General features: G+C 42.5%; 1 protein-coding gene across 4 annotated transcripts; it reads right to left on the bottom strand.

The window, feature by feature from the left end:
* Window positions 1-1402: 1402 nt before the first annotated feature.
* On the bottom strand, window positions 1403-19445 carry si:ch211-86h15.1 (uncharacterized protein LOC558435 homolog). 4 transcript variants are annotated; one of them, XM_035520309.1, is made up of 5 exons: window positions 18974-19445; window positions 18164-18540; window positions 12343-12440; window positions 8230-8874; window positions 4345-4435 (listed from the first exon to the last, which is right to left on the bottom strand). In XM_035520309.1, the coding sequence occupies exons 1-4, from the start codon at window positions 19158-19160 to the stop codon at window positions 8259-8261; spliced, it is 1278 nt and encodes a 425-aa protein (XP_035376202.1). In that variant the 5' UTR covers window positions 19161-19445; the 3' UTR covers window positions 4345-4435; window positions 8230-8258. The 4 variants fall into 4 exon arrangements, with proteins under 4 accessions (XP_035376203.1, XP_035376202.1, XP_026875821.2 ...); XM_027020020.2 differs by lacking the exon at window positions 4345-4435 and having other exon boundaries at window positions 7189-8635; window positions 8720-8874; XM_035520310.1 differs by lacking the exon at window positions 8230-8874 and having other exon boundaries at window positions 1403-4435.
* Between the last annotated feature and the right edge of the window lie 1137 nt (window positions 19446-20582).

The raw sequence follows: 20582 nt of genomic DNA, 5'->3' as shown, positions 1-20582 counted from the left end.
GAGGGCTGGCCCACGGTTTACTGCAGATCCTCCATGAGAAGGTCTCTTAGTCTGTTAGGCACTCCAAAGATGTCAGACAGCCCGAACATTTTCCATTAATAATTCAGAATTTTAGGATGCATCTCACACAAGAAAAAAAGTTAGTTGTGTGTGTGTGAGCGTGCAGCAAGTGTTCTGTGTGTTTTGTTTCATATTTTATATAGTCTTTCTTCCCATAGTGATTTCTGTTTCGCTCTGCAATCTTAACTTATCTGTCAGATATGAAACAAATGGATCATTTGAAATGACAGATCCTTATTTAAATCATTTAGCTTTTTAGAATATTTGACATATAAATTGAGATAAAACCAAAAAAAATATCCGCATGATACAGCAGAGCAGAGCATAAACGTAATAAACATCTCTCTCTCGCTCACAGACTGAGTTCTGTTGCTTGCCTGTGATTATTTGTGTTGGCAACCACATTAGGAAACTCTTTAAAAAACATCCATCACACGAAGCTGCACCTTAAAGTTCAGTGGGATTTAAAGCAGCGCTCTGCTCTCCCGTGCCTCCCTTCCTTTCTCCTTAGGACCAGTCTTTTTGTGGTGGTGTTGCTGTTGTCTAAGGAATAGAGACCCAGCAGGATAAACCAGCACTGTGGTTTATCTCGGCAGCATCATTGCGGTACATACACAGCACATTATTACCATCCTTGAACGCACTATCCATTGTGCCATTATCCGCTCCTTCAGATTACACTTCCATGATGTTCAGTCCGTCCTAGGATTTCGAATCTTTTGAACAGGAAACATCCTTTTAAACATTAAACTGAGCGTGTGGATGACGCTCATCTCCTTATGCTACAAAAATGTAAATGATTAATGATCGAAGTCATGTCACTTATGCTAACCGTACACTAGTCGACTTGGACAGCCTCTCACACAGAAAACATGTCAATAGAGTTTTAGTCATGTACTATGACTTTGCCAAGACTGGGGATCTTGTAAGGTTACTATTTGCAAAACTGCAACTAGATTCCTTTTGAGATAGTTTCTCAAGCTTCTGTTGGACATTTACAAGAAAAGAAACCGTTGAACAGTGCAGCAGAAACAGAAGCAGCTTTTGGCCACAGCTGCCCTTGTGGATTGTTCTGAAAGGGAAAAAAGGTGTCTCCTCCATGCCTTGTGTCTCGTTTACCTGCCAAAAACACTCCAGGGCAGTGGGAGCTCAGTGGTTAAAGTACTTAAATTGTAATTGGAAGACTGCTGGTTCAAACCCCACTGCTACCAAGTTGCCACTGTTGGGCCCCTGTGCAAGACCCTTAACTCTCAATTGGTCAAGTTGTACTCAGCCATAATTCTAAGATTCTTTGGATAAAAGTGTCAGCTAAATGTAATGCACCCAAGGCTCGTTTCTGATTTTGTGCTGGAAAGAGCTGTTATTGGTTCATGACAATATCCATGTCAGTTTGCATGAGCCAAGACTAAAAACACACTATATTAAACACAGTTGATTTTATATGAATGCCAAGATGAGAAAAGGAGAAATGTAACAGCTAACCTGACCAGCTTACACCAAATGATCAAGATAACGGGAGCACGTCACAACTCCAGCAAAACTCTCGTGATTTTATTCTCTCGTGATTTTATTCTGACTGGAAACTGTTCGTGACAATGAAATCGCTTGAAAAGTTTAGAGTAAGGTCAGCATTACTCAACCTTATGCAGCACAACAGACAAGGGCAGTGATCATATTAGAAGTAGAGGTAAGAAAAAGGTGAGAGGTGAAGTGAGAGTGTTAAAACAACATTATCACCTTATAGAGCAATTTAACACCAGGTTATCATGCCAGTTTAGTCAGTGGGGAATGTGACACACTCACACACACGCACACAGCTTCTAGTATGTGCTCTGCATATTTGCAATTGCTAGCACTGTTCATCTAAAACCTTAAAACATTCGTTCCTTTCTGACCTTATATATCCACCAACACTGGTACCGAAGTTTAAGGTTTGTTCTTAAAATTTACTTTTAGTTAGAATATTCTTAGTTAAGATGTGTAAAGAGGCCATCGCCTTCAATTACACACCATTTTACATATTAAACAGTTGGAGCAAGGGTGATTTGGCAAAGGTTAAAGACAACGAGAAAAATCTGACCACACAGTTTCATGGTATGAAATATAGATGATGAGAACATTTTTTAGTTACTCCATATTAATGAGCAAGAACAACAGCCACCATAACATTCAATTATTGTCATATTTTCACTGAAGTTGTACTCGATAGCCTGTCTTTCCCTATTGTGATTCCACACTTGTTCTAATGAAAGATGCTCTTGTAATTCATCTGGTAGCGTGCGTTGCTAGTAAAACCAAGGTCGTGGGTACAAGTCCCAGAACGCGCACATCCTGTGATATGGATAAATATGTAAGTCTCTCTGGATAAGAGCGTCTGCTGTAAATGTAAACGCAACTGAGCCCTGAAACGCACAATAACGGCCAACACTGAGGGAGATTTTAATGGGCTTCAAAACGTTCGGTGCGTCCTCATATGTGCGTATTATTTCTACCTCTCTGCAATGAAGGAGGCGTTTGAAGAAGAATGATCTAACCTCTCCAAAAATGTTCAAACTCTTGAGTTGCCACCAAGCACGCCGTAAGAAGGGTGGTGTGTTCTGTACTGTACTGCTGGCGGTGTAGAATATTAACAGAGAACTCTGAGACTTGGACTGCTAAGACTCGGTGGGTTCTGATGTCGAGCTATACAGTACTTATAGATAAATAGCATGTCAAGGCAAAACTAAAGCTTAAATAATCTTCCAGATAAATAATGGCACGGAAATCTTTGGCGCTTTCTAACAACTACGAATGCTGTTTGGTCTACTAAAACTGTACTATTCGTGAAACAAGATCATGGCAATTAAAAAAAATGAATTACACCAACAGCACCAGGCAAGCTAGAGTCGGTCAGCTCGTTACGGCCCGCTGCAGTGAAAATGAAAATTACAGCTAGCCTGGTCACTACTCAGACACGTAAAAAATGAGCAGATTACAGTGTCTAATTTGCAGTCTATATCAAAATTTTTAATCCAGGCTTTCAAGCGTCGAGTAATCGTGTGAGGACGGAGACAAGGTCTTAAGAATGGCCTGAAGAATGATTAAAGAATAACTTCAGTGTTCATGCTTAATAATATCTAAAAGTCGCTCGAACAGTACATTACGAAGTCATACATCTCCCTCCATTTTCCACTGCAGTCTATGTTTGCACAAGGTAGGATTCAAAATCAGGCAAGATAATTAATGCCCATCTGGAGGGAAAATATTTGTAAGCTTGTTGAGTGCCATTCCATAGACTACCATACAATAGCTTGCGATGGGTACTCAAACGCTCCATCTGCTCCTAAGAAAATTAAAGTAAATCAAATAAACAATTTATTTTGTTCAGCTGAAGGGGCCCCGTGAGCACATAACAAACACGGTGGAACGCTTCTGCCCCCTGCTGTGTCTTCCCTGAAACTGCTAGAGAGTTCTCACAGAGGGGGAAAAAATAAATTAGAATAATATTATTGTTATTGTAATTTCTGTTCAGTACAATTGCAGCTCAAAGTGCCAAACAAAAACATTTTAAAAATAATAATAACCATATAATAACCCCTTGCATTTATGACCAGAACACTAAGACCAGACCAGAACATCAGGTAATGGTTTGGTGAAATGTTAACTTACAGAGATGTTTCAAAATGTAAAGGCAGGTCACCATGTTGTGTTTACAACAAAATGAACAGTGTTGTTTATAAGAAAACATGCTAGCACAGAGTGCATGGCGAGAGCAAATTAAATATGCACTTACATCACATTGCATTACATACAATAGGATATTACATACAATAGACTACTAACACTCTCACATACACAAGAACTTTTAGAATGCCAAATTATACAAACAGACGATCTCTAACAGAAACAGGAGGTGATGAATCCTGATACGTGAAACAAATGTGAGAGACATTCTGAAAACTGCGGTCAGTGCTAAATAAACAAGCAAACAAACAAACAAACAATTGTCAGGTCTTTTTATTCCTATTGGTTCATTTAGACTTTGACCTTGCACCGTTTTACGTGCTTGTTCTTCACACTCTGGTCTTTGAAACGTCTCCCGCACTTTGGACAGATGAAAGGTTTCTCTCCTGTATGGATCCTCACGTGGGTCTGAAGGTGGACATTTTGCTTGAACGTTTTACCACAAACATGACAGTGAAACGGTCTCTCTCCTGAATGAACCCTGTGGTGAATTTTCACGTGAGTGGACGAGCGGAAGCTCTTTCCGCACACCAGGCACAGATTTCTCGCCGGAACGTGAGCGCGGCTGTCAAATTCAGTCCAGCAGTGGTAGCTCTTGAGGGGAATTGGAGTGGCCTTGTGCACTGACTGTGCTCTTCCTTCTTCCAAAAGCCTCGGGGCACAAGCATAGAGAAAACCATCACTGAATGTTATTTGAATACAATGCAAACAGAAATGTACGAGCTACATATCAATACTAACAGCTGCTGAAATCGATTCTATTTCCATCTGGCTAGATCAGCAAATGAGTTGCATTTAGCTTGCAATTTAAACACACTTTGGGGGCACTCTTTTGAAATCATGAGCTGAATTCACCCCTAATAAATCCATGTGATTAAGCTGTTAAGTAAAATGTGCAATGGCTGAATCTGCAGTACTCGCCTACTGTCGGTCTGTCGCTTGATCATGCTGGTTGCTAAACACAACCATACGACTCAGAGAGTACTGCTAATACTTAAAGGAGAAATAGCAAACAATACTTATGAAAGTGATTATTCATTTATTTTACTCACATGAGCAGTGCTGGACTGCTGGGACATTTATATGGACAACTTGGCCACATCCACTTTAATATACTAATTGAATCATATTACAGAGACATTTTTTAATAGGTAATCAGTAATCTGTAAGGGAAGACATTTTTTAAGTAATGCTCCGAACCCTGACTGATTTGCAGCCGCTGACAACTCCCAACTAACACTAAATGTTGCTAGTGAGATTTTAAAAATGAACTATTATTAAAGGAGCATTTGTGTTTGTAGTTTGGCCTGCAACAATCTCTGAGCACATGGCAGTGGAAAAATATGGATTCGCTAATTGCATAGGATAAGATTTCCTATGAAGAGGAGGGGGGACCTTTCAAGATTAAACACAGAAGGCATGACTAAGAGCCCATCTTCCTGTGCAGTTGCATTTGTTTAATACAGATTGTTGTAAAACTACAGCTTGATGACAAAATGATTTCCTTTTATTGAAAATCATATTTGTGCTAATGAAACTCCACAAGCAATCGTCTGAAGTCTGACAACAGTGAAGCAGCTTTTTTATATCTGACTTTGCTAACTTTCAGTTTGCATGCTGAGCCATGCATGGTGCATACCGGTATTCCTCCTTACTTCACGGTCCCCCCTTGTATCCCGTTTTGGAAATGTGTCCAATCATTCACCATATGCCAAGCTTGCCTTTTGTTGACAGCAGGGACTCTGATCACACGGTCTGACGAGGACAGCGCTATCCTCCCTCACATCGGCACGTCATCTCCAACACTTTTCGTCGGAGTTTGAAGAATAAGATAATGATCCAAACTATCCAAAAACACATCATTTGCTTTGATGTACTTTTCAGTTATGTTTTGCAACACATTACCGCATTCTCCGCTTGGCCGACATCAGAGTAATGGAGCAAAAAAGAACGGCCGACTCACAAGGCAGCCTGAAACGCTGTTTTTTTTGACAAGTTTGACTGGGACTTGGAGCAAGGAGAGCATCTTCTCAACCAGCGCTAAATTAAGACCTCACACTGTACAGCGCTATGACCTCCAAAGAACGCAAACGCCATCCAGTTCAGAGAACTCCCACACAGCTAGAGGCCAACTGGAATGGCATCGGAAGGGACTGCAGCAACAAGCAAGGATGGTTTAAGTGCAAACTCCAAGTGTTACATCAACCAGGGACACCACTAAGCGACTGTTGAGCAATCAATCCTCCTCCTTGAAGGAAATCAGTCACATTAGTCCCGTGATTCGCAGCCCCAGACAATGGTGTGATCTGATGTGCTGTGCTACCTCAGGCTCCACTGACCTTTCACTCACTGAAAGCAAGAGCATGCACTAGCATCAATAGCATAACTCCACTTTACATTACACCATCACAGTGTAGATACACTATTAATCACCACTATCACCATACCATTACCGTACATGCCCGCAATGTAACACAATTATCTATACTTGCTGTGTGCACTGCAAGGGCAGCATATCGATACATCTGCACACGCTGTAATATTACACACAAAATGAGCGTTAAATTATACTGCAACTGACGTTGGTTACACTAACAGCGTATTGCCCAAACACCGTGTGCGCGGCTGGTTAAATGTTTACATGTGCTTAGAGTAGCATTTGTAGACGGATTCTGTGACGGACCCTGACACAAAGGTAGATTAAACAGCTCAATTCCATCAGGTCACAAAAGGTTGTGCTTGATTGTATAAGCTGTTAGACCGCAAGCTACAAATCACGCCAAATTAAGTTTGCAGTTTGCTCATGTGTATTTGTAAACTGCAAATCAATAAACCCTTTAACTTCCTTGCCACGTTACGTTAATCAGCCAGAACTGAGCTCCTATTCATTCTTTTAAACTGCAACTAATGTGAATTTTAATGCACAGTGTGAACTAATGTAATACACACAACCACAAACTTTTTTTTTTGTCATTGTTTCGATGTACATGTGTAAACATGCACAACCATATATTTCAAAGGCATCTTTAATGATGTAATTTAATGTTCACAAAAACTCTAAAAATACATGTGCCCACAATCAAATGAGTAAGAGCTTAATTTAAGTCACCTTTAATACACTGTAAGGTGGATGTACACATGTACGTCTTGCAGTCTTCAACGCCAAGACGTTCATCAAACAAATAGGCAGCAATGCAAAATGTGAAGTAAAGCTGGATGAGAATAGAATAGAAACCAGAGGAATCCAAAACCTCACCAGCCTTCATTCACTGTTTATAAACACTATGAATTGTGTTCAATGGCACACGTTGCATGCCTCAAAATTTGAGATACAGTTTTATAGTCTTAAATGCAGGCTGATAAACTCCACACTTTTGGTAAATGATAACTCAGCATTACACTATATCAAAAATAATGTGTTTATTGATTTTGGTTCATGAGAACATTAACAGGAATTATACTAGACAATCAAGAGGAATCAACAGCAGGTTGCTTTTCTCAGTTCTCACCGTTTTTCTCTCTACTTCTTTTTAAATAACTTCTATTTAGTCAAATACATCCTAAGTTTCACAAAGACAATGATGAAACATTGAACGCCATATATGAGCAAATTTCACATGAACAACACAAACCTATAGCATTTATTTGTGACTGTCTCCGACTTTCATAACTAACAAAGATTTGTTTCCCTTTTAAACTGTTCATGTTGAATAAGCAGTCTCATCAGACAGTTACTCTTCCTGTAACAGTGGAATATTTGTCAGACCCTCTGGCAAGGGTTACTCTAGTTTTTCCACGCTAGTGCGGTAATCAGGATCAGACCAGTCCGGTCTGGGAATGACCTGTGTAACCTGGTTTCTCCTTCAGGGTGCTGGACTTGAATCGACCTTGTCTGAACATTCTAAGTCATCTGCATATTGATGGATATGGATTCCAGCGTGTACAGGCAGGGAAGAGAATCGCGCATGCTTTAGGTTTAGCAAATTTAGAGGATGCTGGTGTGTCAGATGCTCAATGTCTAATTGCTTCTAACGGCTGGAAAAGGTCAGACAAGTGTGTATTTCTCTTCACTGCCTTTGAGCTTTGAAATATCTGATTAAACATAAATGTTCACTGCATTAGTCCTACACTACTACTGCAATTATGAAACCTTCAACAGTGCATGGGCCAGAAGTTATGATCTTTTTTTTGTGGAAATCACTATATCAATCACCTTGTGGCATCTTAAACCCCTTATTGTCCAAGCGTTACTTTAAACAGATAAGCAGGGTAAATCGGACCTCACATCTCTGTCTAAAGGTAAACAAAAACAAAAACAACAACAAAAGGAAAAAAAACAATGGTAAACAGAAGGAATAAATCACATGAAACACAGCAGATAGAGAGTCTCTAAAACTCAACCACTGGAGATCAAAAGGCAAAAATAAACAGGTTCAAACACCTCACCGCTCTTAGTGCAGATGTCTGGAAATCCTCTACGAGTGGATCTCTTCAGCACTTTCCAGGTGAACCTTAAGGTGTCTGTTCCGGGCACTTCTGTCACTGAACCTCTTCCCGCAGGTGGGGCAGCTGTAGGGTTTTTCCCCCGTGTGGATTCGAACATGCACGTTGAGGTGACTGGACTGCCTGAAGTTTTTGTCGCAAAAATGGCAGTGATACGGCTTCTCTCCGGAGTGAACCCTCAGGTGGATCTTCAACAGTCCGCGAGACGTGAAGGTCCTTCCGCAAACCACGCATAGGTTGGCCCCCGCGAGGCTGTCATCTTCCACGGGGCCCCCGTGGAACATGGCTGAGGGTTCCTGTCCGTTCTCGCTCATCTCCTCAGTCAGGTTTGCCAGGTTTGCCTGGAACCCTAAAGCGGAGCCAAGCAAACAGTTGTTGAAAACTCTGCGCTCGCAGTCGGCCAAAGTAAAAACACAGTTCTGCGGCCTGTTACGTGACGGAGGGCTTTGGTCTTCGTCCAACAGCGTGACGTCTGCAAGGCTGTCCCCCAGTATTCTACACGCTGTCGGCTCTGTGCTCTGCTCCGTTTTTCTCTCTCTTCCGACTTTTAGCAGTTTGCTTTTTCCGCGAGCCCTTTTCATGCGATATCTAAAATTGACATTCAATGAATCTTAGCAAAAAAATTTGCATACAGACATGTTTACTTAAAATTCATGAGATATATTAGAAAATATTAGAAAAAAATGTAACCCTTTAACTGCCACTCTTTTGATACTTAAAATATAATAAAATCGTTTGTCAAACATGTTTTTATAACAGTGCTCTTTATTTGGTCTTTGCAAGCTTTAGTCAAACTCTCCCTTCTCCAAATAGGTTTAACAAGACCTAACAAGAGATTGTGGTGTGATGGGATGAAATGAAGAAACCTTTTCAGGGCAGAACACAAACTTTACTGCAATAAAGAAAACAGAGTACATTATTCTCTGCACTCATACACAACAGCATAAAAGCAAGATGCAAGTTCTACTGTTGTCTCACGGCACTGCTGAGACCATCAGAATGCACAACGCATGAAGAAAGATCTCACCACTTTACTGCATATGGCTGCACACATAAGAGTAACCCAACAGCACCAGGTATCACAGTCGGTGTTTTAGGGATGTTTCACACGTGAGCTTGTTATTATCATCCTCCTCCTCCTCCTCCTCCTCCTCAGCATCAATAATAATAATAATAATAATAATAATAATAATAATAATATACAAAATACACTAAATCGGTTGTTCCACATAAACTACGAGAAACTGGCTATTTTTTCTCTTCACATATAGCGGTATGATCTATGTCATCTTTGCTATCTGTGATCATATAAAATACGACTCTTTGGGCTTTCACTCCTGTAGGCCCCTTGCACCAGCATGCCAGCAGCAGGCGCTGTGGTGTCGAAACTCACTCCGGATAAAAGCCCCGTTCATTCTGCCTGCTCTTAGGGAAAGGCACCTGGAGCTTTTTCTAGATGTCCCCACAAGTGGTTCATTCATGAGAGACAAGGGGAAACGAAACAAAACAAAACAAAAAACAACAAATAATAAATCATCATCATGGCATAAAGCTTCCTTAGTTTAAAATTACACGGCCTTTTTTTCTTTAAAGAATGTATAATGCATTATGCTTTTAAAAATCGACTATAAGTATTCACTGCTTCTGAATAAAATGAAATTTAAAAAAAAAAAAGTCAAAACATACACAGAATACACAAAAAATGAGCATGGGTATTCTCTTTTGCACAGACCCTTCCGCTGAAAGCAGCAACGGTTTTGGACTTCCACTATCCCCACAGGGTAAAAGAACCCAGCAGGACGAAGGCACTGCCTCGCTGCCTGTGATTACGAGCGAGACCTCCCTTTCTAGTGTGCACCTCTGAACCCAGGCCGCCTTCCCCAGCAGCCAAGCAATCCGGCCAAGAGCGATCCGTCCAGGAGCCGAGCGATCCGTCCGGACCGCATAATCTGACTCCCTCAAACCGATTGTAAAACCAAGTGGACAAAAACAGCAATTATATTTAATTCTTGACTGTCTTTGGTGAGGCCCTCAACAACATAGCAGTTAACTGATATTTAGTATTAACAATTTCTAACATTATCGTGTACTATTAAACAAAGAAACTGCTGTTAGCACTCCCTTAACTGATGGTGATACCTGGGGTTATACTGAAACAGGTACCATGTGGATTAAAGGAAGATGAAGTGTGTCTGTACCTCATCCTCTCATGCTCCCTGCACGGAGTTCCTGACAGGAAGTCTTTGTAATGTGATTTCCAACAGTTCTGAAAGGCATAACATATTGGGGAAAATATCAATGATATTGACCTTACATAATTGATTATTACGTAAAGCAATCCAAATATGACTCTTACTAAATATGGCTATGGCCAGTGTTTGTTTAGCAAAAATTCATATTTGGATTGTAATGGGAATTTATGAAGTACAGAGCATGTATAATGCAGAACACTACAGACAACAAATATGAGATTGTTTCAAATATGATTATGTGCATAATTCAAAGTTCTTTTCAGATCGTCCTCCTCTTTTGTTATTGCACTCAATCAGCAATCGTTATATCGCGCTGGGCTGTTTGTATCGCTATATAGTACAAATCAGGCACCCAGTGCACAGTTAAAGTGTGCATGTAAAGCCACAGCTATTTCCACAGAACACTACAGTCACTGCCTGTTTTTTTTTAAAGAATACTAAACAAACTGAATCATTATAACTATGTCTTACCTCTGCTGCTGTCGCTTGTGGTCTGGAGCAGATGAAAGCGGCTCACAGGTGCCTCTTCCGCCGATACTGATGACGTGATTGGCCGGAAGCTCCGGCTGGCATCGCCGTTGGGGCTGTGGCGCTCCATGCAGTCCTGTTACGGCCTCGGGCCTTTTCATGCTGGCGCTAAGGCTTACACCTGAAAGCTAACGTTCCAGCTATGCTTTGCGAATGCTGTCTTTAGCTTTGTCGAGATATTATTCTATCGAAACAGTTTTAACATGCCATGCGCTTTTCCGAGGAGAAGATGAAAGCACTGGATAAGTTTGCCTGCCGACTGCCGTGAATGCAAAAAGCAACAAAATACAAATGTGTGTGTCATTCATATAATTTTACGCATTCATGTAGTTTTACGCATTGTAACCATGACGTAGATTATAAACCCAGTATTGCATTCTTTAGTTTTACATGGACACTGAACTTGTTTAATATGTTCAAGTATCCTCCAGTTAACTTCCAGTGCAACCTTGAGACTCAACATTGCACCATTTGAGTATCTAGCACAAAGTACCAGATGCCAGATATGTAATTTAACCACAGAAAAGGCAGCACTGAGTTTCCAGAATAATACTTAAAATATTATATTATTCGATCTTTTTTGGATTAGCTGCATGCATGTCTGTAACCGTATGTGCACGCGTGTTTGACACCAGACCTTCTGAAGTGCTCTAGATCTCTGCTGTATTCAGTATAGAGGGTTTGAATACAGGGTAGTGGCCACCTCTTCTGAGACAGAGTTTCTCAAAATAGCATGCGTGTCATGCACTTATGCACAGTGTATTAGAATGCTCCTAATGCTCTAATATTGCTGGATCTGGGTTGATTTCATTCAGACCGTCCTAATTCAGGCTAAGGGCACATGGGACTACAGCAGTGTTAGTGAGCTGGTTTAGGCACCTTGGACCAGAGAGCTGTCAGGAATTGTCAAACAAATTGTGGTGACAATGTAAAAAGAATTACTTTACCTTACAGTTTTCCTATTTGGGCAAATGATAACGAAAAAAAATAAAGCTGAACTCCAAACAAGCCATCTCACCACAAACGGCTCCACAGGTTTTCAGGAACGTGTACGGAATGCAGGGAGCTCTCCTTAGGGGACTGGGGATATTACACCTTGAAACCACATGTATACAGGACACAATCATTCCTGTATTGATCCAATCTCCTCCATTAGCTCCGCGTGAGCCTTCATGAAGAACCAAACTTCCTAGGTTCATCCCACTCGCTGCTAACAGTGTACCAGTGAAATGAGTGGACAGTTAAAGGGTTAATGAAAGCAACATCAAACGCATACCTCTCTCTCCTTTGGGTGAGCTCTTTATCCTGTCCCATTGGATCATAATTAATGCATCGTTTATGCAGGGTAACTCTTGACTTACTCGTTAATGGAAGCTGAGAAAGAGAGAGGGGGGGGGGGGGAGAGAGACACAGCCAAATTACTCTCAACACTTTCCACAGATGGCAGTAAGAACACTGAAACATTTTCTCTGAAAACATTTGCTCAGCTTCACTAAATTTTTCCTTCCCATTACATAGCAAAATATACAATAAATGAGAACTATTTCCCAGTCTGTCCTCGCACATGCATTTTCCTAATGCGATACGTGAAGGGCTTTGGTTCTAATCAATGGCAGGTCGTCTCAGAGCAGCGCCCAGTTCCGCACTGAAGTGGAAAATCACTGCTTAAGAGAATTGGGGAACATCTTTATTTGGGTGTGTGTGTGTGCGCAACAAGCAGGGTGCTGTGAACCAGCCGAGGTAGTACACCAGTGAATGTATGAATTTATGGTGTGTCTTTAGCTTGGACCTATATTTGTCCCCTGGTATTCCACCAGAATCACAGCCTCCCATTTGATTTCAGTGGCATGCCTACAAATAACTGCTATGGTGTGTATGTGGAAGAGGTTAGGGATTAGAGTGAAAATCACAGACTGCAGAAAAAGAGCAGCTTTAATGAAGAGATGAGCACATAAGTAAACAGAAAGCAAACCTCTGGCCCGGCATGTATGCACTGTAAAACACAGTAAAAACATAGGTTAAACCGTCAAAAACAGCAAAGCCAAAACAGTGGAACGTTGAAAGCAATGCATAACTGCAGCAAACAGCACAAACAGATATCATCCTGCAACCTACAGGAACAATCCTCTACACATACGTCCACACATGTTCACGCCTTCAAACGCCTTGGCTCTTAGAAAGAAAAGAAGGGCCGCTCGGTTCTGTCCACCACTTCATCATCTCTGGAAATCCTCCACAAATACCACAAAGTCACACCACACCGGTCCCGTGACCGGCGTCTGACTCTGGACCTGGCAGTAGTACGCGTGTTGCTGATGTAACCTCAGGCAGCCTTTGCGACGTTTGATGCAAGAGCAGTCATAGAAGCTCCTCACATTTGGGTATTTAACCTGGACCAGGCCGTATGGAGAGCTCTCAGTGGGATCGCAGACCCGCCCGTCCTGAGTCTTACCCAAACAGGGGGCGTACGGGTGGACGACGAAGCCCGCACGGCGAGTTCTCCCGCACGGCTGCCGGGTGCTCCTGCGGACCCATGGCCCAGAGCTTCTTGGTGCGTGCAACCCGGTGCTGAGCGGCGCTGTTGCCCCTTGCGCAGCACACAGATCAGGGGCAGCCGGAAGTGAGGCGCAGCCCGCTCAGCTCCTGCCACTGCACTGGCCCCGGTGCGCTGCTCCGACTGACGGACTGCTTCCCACGAGGCCTCACGAGCTCGTGCTCTGCGGCAGGACGCCAATGCGCTGCTCTCGAGTACACAGCCAGTAGCCCTCGATCAGCAGTGGGGGCGGGGCATCGGGGAGAACAGGATGGGTGTCCGACAGCACAGGCTGCTGATAGGACAGTACGCTCCCGGCCAGGACCCTTCCGAACGCAGAGTCTACCCCCGGGCCATTATTACAGATGCCCATGGTGCAAATCAAAGGAGCTTCATCGGGGGGCATATACATGTCTGACAGCTGAGAGACTGGCAGGTCAGAGATCGAGATATCTTACAGGTCTTTCTAGAGGGTGTTCCTATTTATAGATAGGAAAAACATTATTGTCACAATATGGATATAGATGAATGACTATTAAAACATATTTTTATATGGTTTGCATGTTGATCTGACCTTAGCTGGCCATTTCAGAACTGTCTTCTGCTGAGCCTGAGACTACCATAGATTTATTGACGGGGTTTGGCCCCACTCTCTTCTTAAATAATGAACAACAATAAAGACAAAACCTGCCATTATGTTAAAGGTTAAATTAGCATTTGTGGTGACCATTGTAGTCACATGACCCGGTGAAACAATGGCAATAATCATTACTTATTGCACCTTTAAGACGCGCGCACACACACACACACACACACACACACATACACTGATTTTGTGGGTTTATGAAGGCGCTGTGTTCTCTTTCTATTAAAAATAGATTAGTAAAGGATTAAATCAGTAAGGTATGGGAAGTTTATAAGAAGCTAAACACGGGAATCACTGGGGAAAAAAAAAAAAAACACATCAGAAATGCACACTAATGAAACAGCTCAAGACAAATGACCTTTGTGCTGGTCTAGCCATTCACTGCCAAGGAAAGGGTTACACTATTCTCAACCAATCAAGGACAGTGATGTGTGCAAAATGCCAACCTTCTGGTCAGCAGAGGTCTTGTGGTCAGAAACTGACCAATGATGAAATGGGTCGAGCAGAACTAACCAACTGTGCATTCCCAGTAAAAGGGGCTGACACACTTAAAACACTGCACACCTAGAAACTGTAATACGCCTAAAATCTTAATGCCTAGAATTTTATACAACCTCTATTTTCCATTTTTCCCTTCATAACCACGTTAAGACATGAACTTTGATGTTTCAAGACAAAATGCTTGAAAGACGTGTGCTGGCTGAGCGCTTAGCGCAGAGAAGGCAAAGCACTGGAGAGGACATGCAAACTGTCGGACGGACTCTGCAGATTAAGCATGCTGGACTTTTGCCATTTGTGGTCTTGCTGCTATCTTTTGAAAAGCCCTTCTAAATGCATATAAAGCACATTTTTGAGGCTGTAAATGTGTTTCTATAACATTTTTGTTACATAATGTTTCAAAGTGGTTTAATTCTGTTTTTGACTGCCTTTTTAAAATTCACTGCACAAATAAAATGTCGGGTGGTGCAACCAAATATCGACATATATTTTCTTACTCTTTAGTCTAAGTGAAATCTTTGGCATACAGCCCTTAGGGTCTGCAGTGCCTAACATTTTGTGGTTATTTTGTATTTACCATAAAATTAGATTACTACATTTTCACTGGTAATTAGTATCTTTAGCATTCAATTTTAAAACAGGAAAATTGTTTTACAAATATGCAAATGAATACATTCCACACAATGGCTATTCAGATTATGGCTATCAAACAGATGTTCACTTTAACTTATTATTTGTTGGTTTTAATGAACATTTTACCAGGTTGTGCGACCTGACAATTATCGGTTGTGCCGCGTGACATTAGTAATGATGGGACGAAGGCTGGATTTTTATTTCAATAACAAAAAAGTGCTTGGAACAACCAATCAAAAACAGGATACATCACATGAGATCACATTTAGTACGTAGTATATGGAATACACTACAGTGATTCGAGGATTAAAAAAATGCATTGTGATTTAACAGTGAAGTCATGATTGACAAAATATTTCAAAACAGGCCCAGTCCGCATGAGTCGGCCGTGTGCTCGAGCGCACGTCTGCGGGACGAGGCCGAAGCAACACCTTTCTTTCATCCCAACCGCAGCACACATCTCACCTGAAAAACCTTCAGAACTTGTCCACGAGCATCTCATCCTCACGTCTTACTAAGACGAACCTCCCGCTCAGCTCGTTTCCATCCTCGTCACTGCACTAGGCACTGGCTGAGCTCAAGCAGACAATTGTGGCGTCGCGGCATTGGCAGATATGTGGTGGGGCGCAGAAGCAGATCTCCCTGGTTCAGTAGCGATGACCAAGCGCACCGCTAACATTCCCAGCGTTCTGGGGACACAACCTCAGGCACCTCTTCATCAAAGCTTCTGGCGTGCAATTCATTCACCCAGAAGAACTCGAGGTAAGACTTTCTCTCCGATAAGCGACTGTAAAATCCGTCTGGGATCTGGACATCTGCACCCCCACGGACAGCAAAATCAACAGTGCGCTTGACCGCGAAACCTGCTCCATTTAGGCCGGGGGGGGCACCTTTTTCCTGTGACTTCTCAGAGAAGTTCCAGATCACCTTCTGGAAGCCTGACAGGAGGGGGATAGTTCTGAGCAAATAGCAGCTACGTTCCTTTTTATTTACGGTACTTAGTGACGATACCATTACTCATCACATGTAAGGTTGTGTCCCATGCCGAAGGGAAGCAGAGATGTTGGCACAGGATTGTGAACCAGCTGCTGTGAAAGCCACTTGCGCATGGCCTGACTCGAACTGCCTCCACAACATTTTTATCTTTGCAGGAGAAATTCTATGAAAAATCCACACAAAGCCACATGAAGGTGGCTTTGGCTATGCTAAATAAATAAATAAATAAATAAATAAATAAATAAAGTTAAACAGTTCAGCACATCTTCCAGTTGGTGGTTCTTTGACAAATTTGATGTAGGCCTCATGCCTGTGTGACAGAGGTTCTCTTTTCCACTGATACAAGGTCACAGTCTCTTCCGCCTGGGATTTTATGACTTCTCTCTCTCGTGGCACAGACGTTATATATGCATTACTCGATGTCTGGACTGTCACACAATTAATGGCAAGAGCTGAGAAATGCTAGCAGCTTTCTGATGACCTTTCTGCTACAGTTTTTCAGACAGTGGCTTGACTTTCTTATGGTCCAAGCAGGAATATGTGAGGATGCTCCACGTTCTGTAGATCTCCACTTACTATTCTCTTCATCAGTGTTGGGCTAGGTTGAATCTTTGCTGGGAGTTCTATGTGAACTGTATCCACTGACGCGGATGTGAAATTCCAGATTTCCTGCATGGCTCGTTTCCGTTCCCTGTGCTTTCTCTGGTCTTCCTTCCACCGCTGCCTCACCTTCTCCTGGTCTTTTCTGGACAGCTGGCTAATGGAGGGTTTCAGAATTTTTCCCTCTCTCTTCCTCCTCTGATAACTATAAAACATGAGAACTAATAAACTGGCACATTCACATTTAAAATGCTGAATGGTCTGACTACTGAATTAAAGTAATAACTTTAAAATAAACTGTTCATCCAGTCTGGCATGACAAAGCTGATCGAGATGAATTACCTCTCTTTTCTTTTTGCAAGATACGCTTCTCTTGCAGCTGGGTCATTTTTAATGCGCTCCCTGTATCGTGCTGCTTTTTCTTTACTTGATAGTGGCATCTAAGATTATTAAAAATTACAAAAAAATTCAAAAGGTTTGAAAATGTATAACATCTTCAACTTAAAAGTAATAAATATTTTAGAAATGTAAAAGATACTTTTAACTTTTAAATTTGCAATCTGACTTCCATTTGAACACCTGTCTTGGCTTTTGCCTTGGCTATCAAGTTCTTACATAAAATGTGGAAATAGAATAAAGAGTTTTATGGTAACATTTTTATCTAGTTTTGCATTGGTTGCACCACCCGACATGGAAAGTGTAAGCACCTATTTGTTGTCAGTGTTTCACTCTGCCATAAAGGTCACGTGGGGTCCTCTTGATGATGCAATATCCCATTTACTATCATTACTGCTTCACTTTATAATAAAATTCATGTTTTATAGTTGTACCACCCTGATATTTGATAACTGATCATTTGATATACACTGCTGGACAAACGTTTTGCAGTTATATCAAGAGCTTTAAAACTAATGGTACTTTAAGATTTGGTTTATTTAAAAAGGTTCTAAACATAGCACTGAATTTATTATAAAAAGTGTTATTTTAATAGGTTGCTTAGCTTGTTCATTTGCAAGCACAATTACACCACCTGACAGTTCGGAGATAGCAGAACATAAAGGAACGTATATTATTTCAAACTAAATAAACTAAATAGCCGTGATAGGCCATGAACTTAAATTAGTATTAAAAGTGAAACAATGCACTTGGACACAAAAAGAGTTTCGTCATGTCACTGCCCCACGGACTTGCCTTGGACCGTAGAGCCTTGTGCACCGGGGTTAGTCTGTAGCTCTCCAGCGCGTCCTCCAGCCCGCACGCGCGATTAGCCGCAGCGCTGCTCGCCTCTGTTCTCAGATCAGTCCCGGCGTCCTCGGGCTCTTCCTTCACGTCCTGCGCGAACGGAGCCGCGTGCAGCAGCGCGCCCGCGCCGCTGTCCGCCGTCAGCGTGCCCAGCGCGTCCTCCACGCGCGCCTCGCCTTCTCGCCACGGCGTCGGGGACGGCGGCGCGGGCTCGTCTCTGGTCGCGCTAAGCTCCAGCTTCACGCGGATGTCGGCGCCCTCCTCTCCCCACGGCTCCGCTGCACTGGCGAGCCCGTCGGGTAAGGCCGAGACGCCGGGCTGCAGCTCTGAAACGTCAAGCGCACGGGAAGTTAGCCGAAGCGCACGGGGAACAAAAGCACCCCAGTAAACCGCAGGGGAAGCCCGGCAAGCTGTGGGCAGCCCGCACGAAAACACACCGGCTGCGCAAGCTGCCCTTTTGACGCGACACACTTCCGAATGGCCACTGCGGGGTTTTTTTTGGTTTTTTTTGCGTGCTCAGACTTTACACGTTTGCACTTTGAGCCTTTAAAGTCTTTCCAAACATGCAAACTGTGACTTCCACGCGCAAGGAAAGCTCTTCTCCAGCCGCTGCTCGCTTTTGTCTAGCCGCGTTAGCTCTTTAGCTCAGGGCCTACCCTGCGCCCTGGATGCGCCCTGCGCCCTGGGCCGGCGTGTCCTGCCTCTGCACGGCCCCAAACGGCATGCACGGGTGCTTCATCGCGCCCTTTTCCGACCCACCTGAGTAAAGCTCGATGCCTGCCTCCAGCAGCCTGCTCCTGAGAAGTTCATTCTCTTGTCTCGATCGCGAAATTTCGTCGTGGTACTCCGTAACCGTGACTTCCACCGCCTTAAAGATCTCCTGAGCAGCCAGCGTTAATCGCTCCGTGAGGAAAATGCTCAGAGACTGCAGATTTGTCATGTCCATGTCGTGTTTACAGTTCTCTGCTGCTGAAATAAACAGCTAATCCAGCATCAACAAATATTTGGGTTTACTTCCACCTCCTTCTCCTTCTTCTGACATTAGAAAAAGTGCTCAGAGGCACGTATACCGCCATCATCTGGACTGGAGTGGTAACGCTCGAAAATATTTTGATGTGTTTTGTTTTGTACTCAACTTATCTGTTAGCAACACGTAAAAATCAAGCAAACAAAGATGTTAGCCTTTCTTCGTGAAGGAAAAAAAAAAAATCCCGGATCACGTTTGGGAGCTCTGATGCATGTGTTTAACTGTCATTAAAAAAATAATGAAATAATGCAACCACTCCTTACTCCAAAAGTAAAAAAAAACCAAAAAAAACCTTTTCTAATAAAACACAAAGAACTTTTTTACTCTAGTTGTATATATTTTCTCTGAATGTATGTATTCTGGACCATATGGAAAAATTCTTTGTTTAATTTCATCACACAAGAATACACACACGCACGCACACGCATGCAGACAGAAACGCCGTCTTGTTGATACATTATCTGTGCGATTGGGTGCGTGTCATACAGTGCAGAGCATTGGCTGGTGAAGAATAAGTCATTGTTTGACAGGAGCAGCTGTCTTCTCTGCTCTTCATCGTGACAGGGCGCTCAGCCACCTGCCTTCCATTCTCCAACTATGGTAACAAACTCTCTCTCTGGTCCACCTCACATTACTGCCAAAACACTCTACTATATTGTTAATTGCCTCTATGCCTAGTTTGGTGAAAACCTTTCTGCTAGGCTGGCTGGCAATAATTATAAACATATTCAGAGAGGCGTGGTAGTGCAGAGCTGTTAGGACCTAAGCGCTCAGATGTAGAGGACCAACACAGTGGGCTGGTCATTAGGATGTTTATGGCCTTAATATTAATATTTGAATTTAAGTTATTTAATATATAGATCATATACATGAGTGAGTATACATGGAAACAGTGAGGAAATGATTGATGTGAGTCAATTAATCAATAAATGCATAAATCAGTTAATAGATAGAATGTCGATGCAACTCTAGGTGGAGTGATTGGGGGCCATCAGGGTCTTTACAATCTGTCTGGATATTATGACAATGTAACATTTGTATTGGGATGACACTTGAACATATATTTTGAATAACGCTGGTGTTGCATGAGTATTACAGTATGTGACTTCTTTGTGTATTTCCGAGCATGGTCAGTTATTTAAAACGCATTGATCCAGGAGAGAGTGGAAAGAGATTAGTGGTGATGTAGCAGACGCCACAGTGCTGGCATGAACATGCCACAGACATGGGAGCACAGCTATGGTATGACTGCCATTCTAGGCCAACCCAACACTCTAGGAAAACACCCAGCCGCATGCCACTCTCTCACACATCCCCCAGAACCGCATATCCCAGCTCGGA

This window comes from Electrophorus electricus, chromosome 20, assembly GCF_013358815.1.
Source record: "Electrophorus electricus isolate fEleEle1 chromosome 20, fEleEle1.pri, whole genome shotgun sequence".
NCBI lineage: Eukaryota > Metazoa > Chordata > Actinopteri > Gymnotiformes > Gymnotidae > Electrophorus > Electrophorus electricus.
The sequence above is the reverse complement of the archived record's forward strand: the minus strand, read 5'-3'. Positions and strand labels throughout refer to the sequence as shown.

Bases quoted from the DNA above. Each gene is read 5' to 3' on its own strand.
- si:ch211-86h15.1 (XM_035520309.1), bottom strand. From the start codon at position 19,160: ATGGACATGACAAATCTGCAGTCTCTGAGCATTTTCCTCACGGAGCGA. The intron at 18,541-18,973 runs GTGGGTCGGAAA...TTGACGTTTCAG, and splicing joins AGGCATCGAGCTTTACTCAG to AGCTGCAGCCCGGCGTCTCG. The intron at 12,441-18,163 runs GCAAGTCCGTGG...TCTCTTTCTCAG, and splicing joins ACAAGGCTCTACGGTCCAAG to CTTCCATTAACGAGTAAGTC.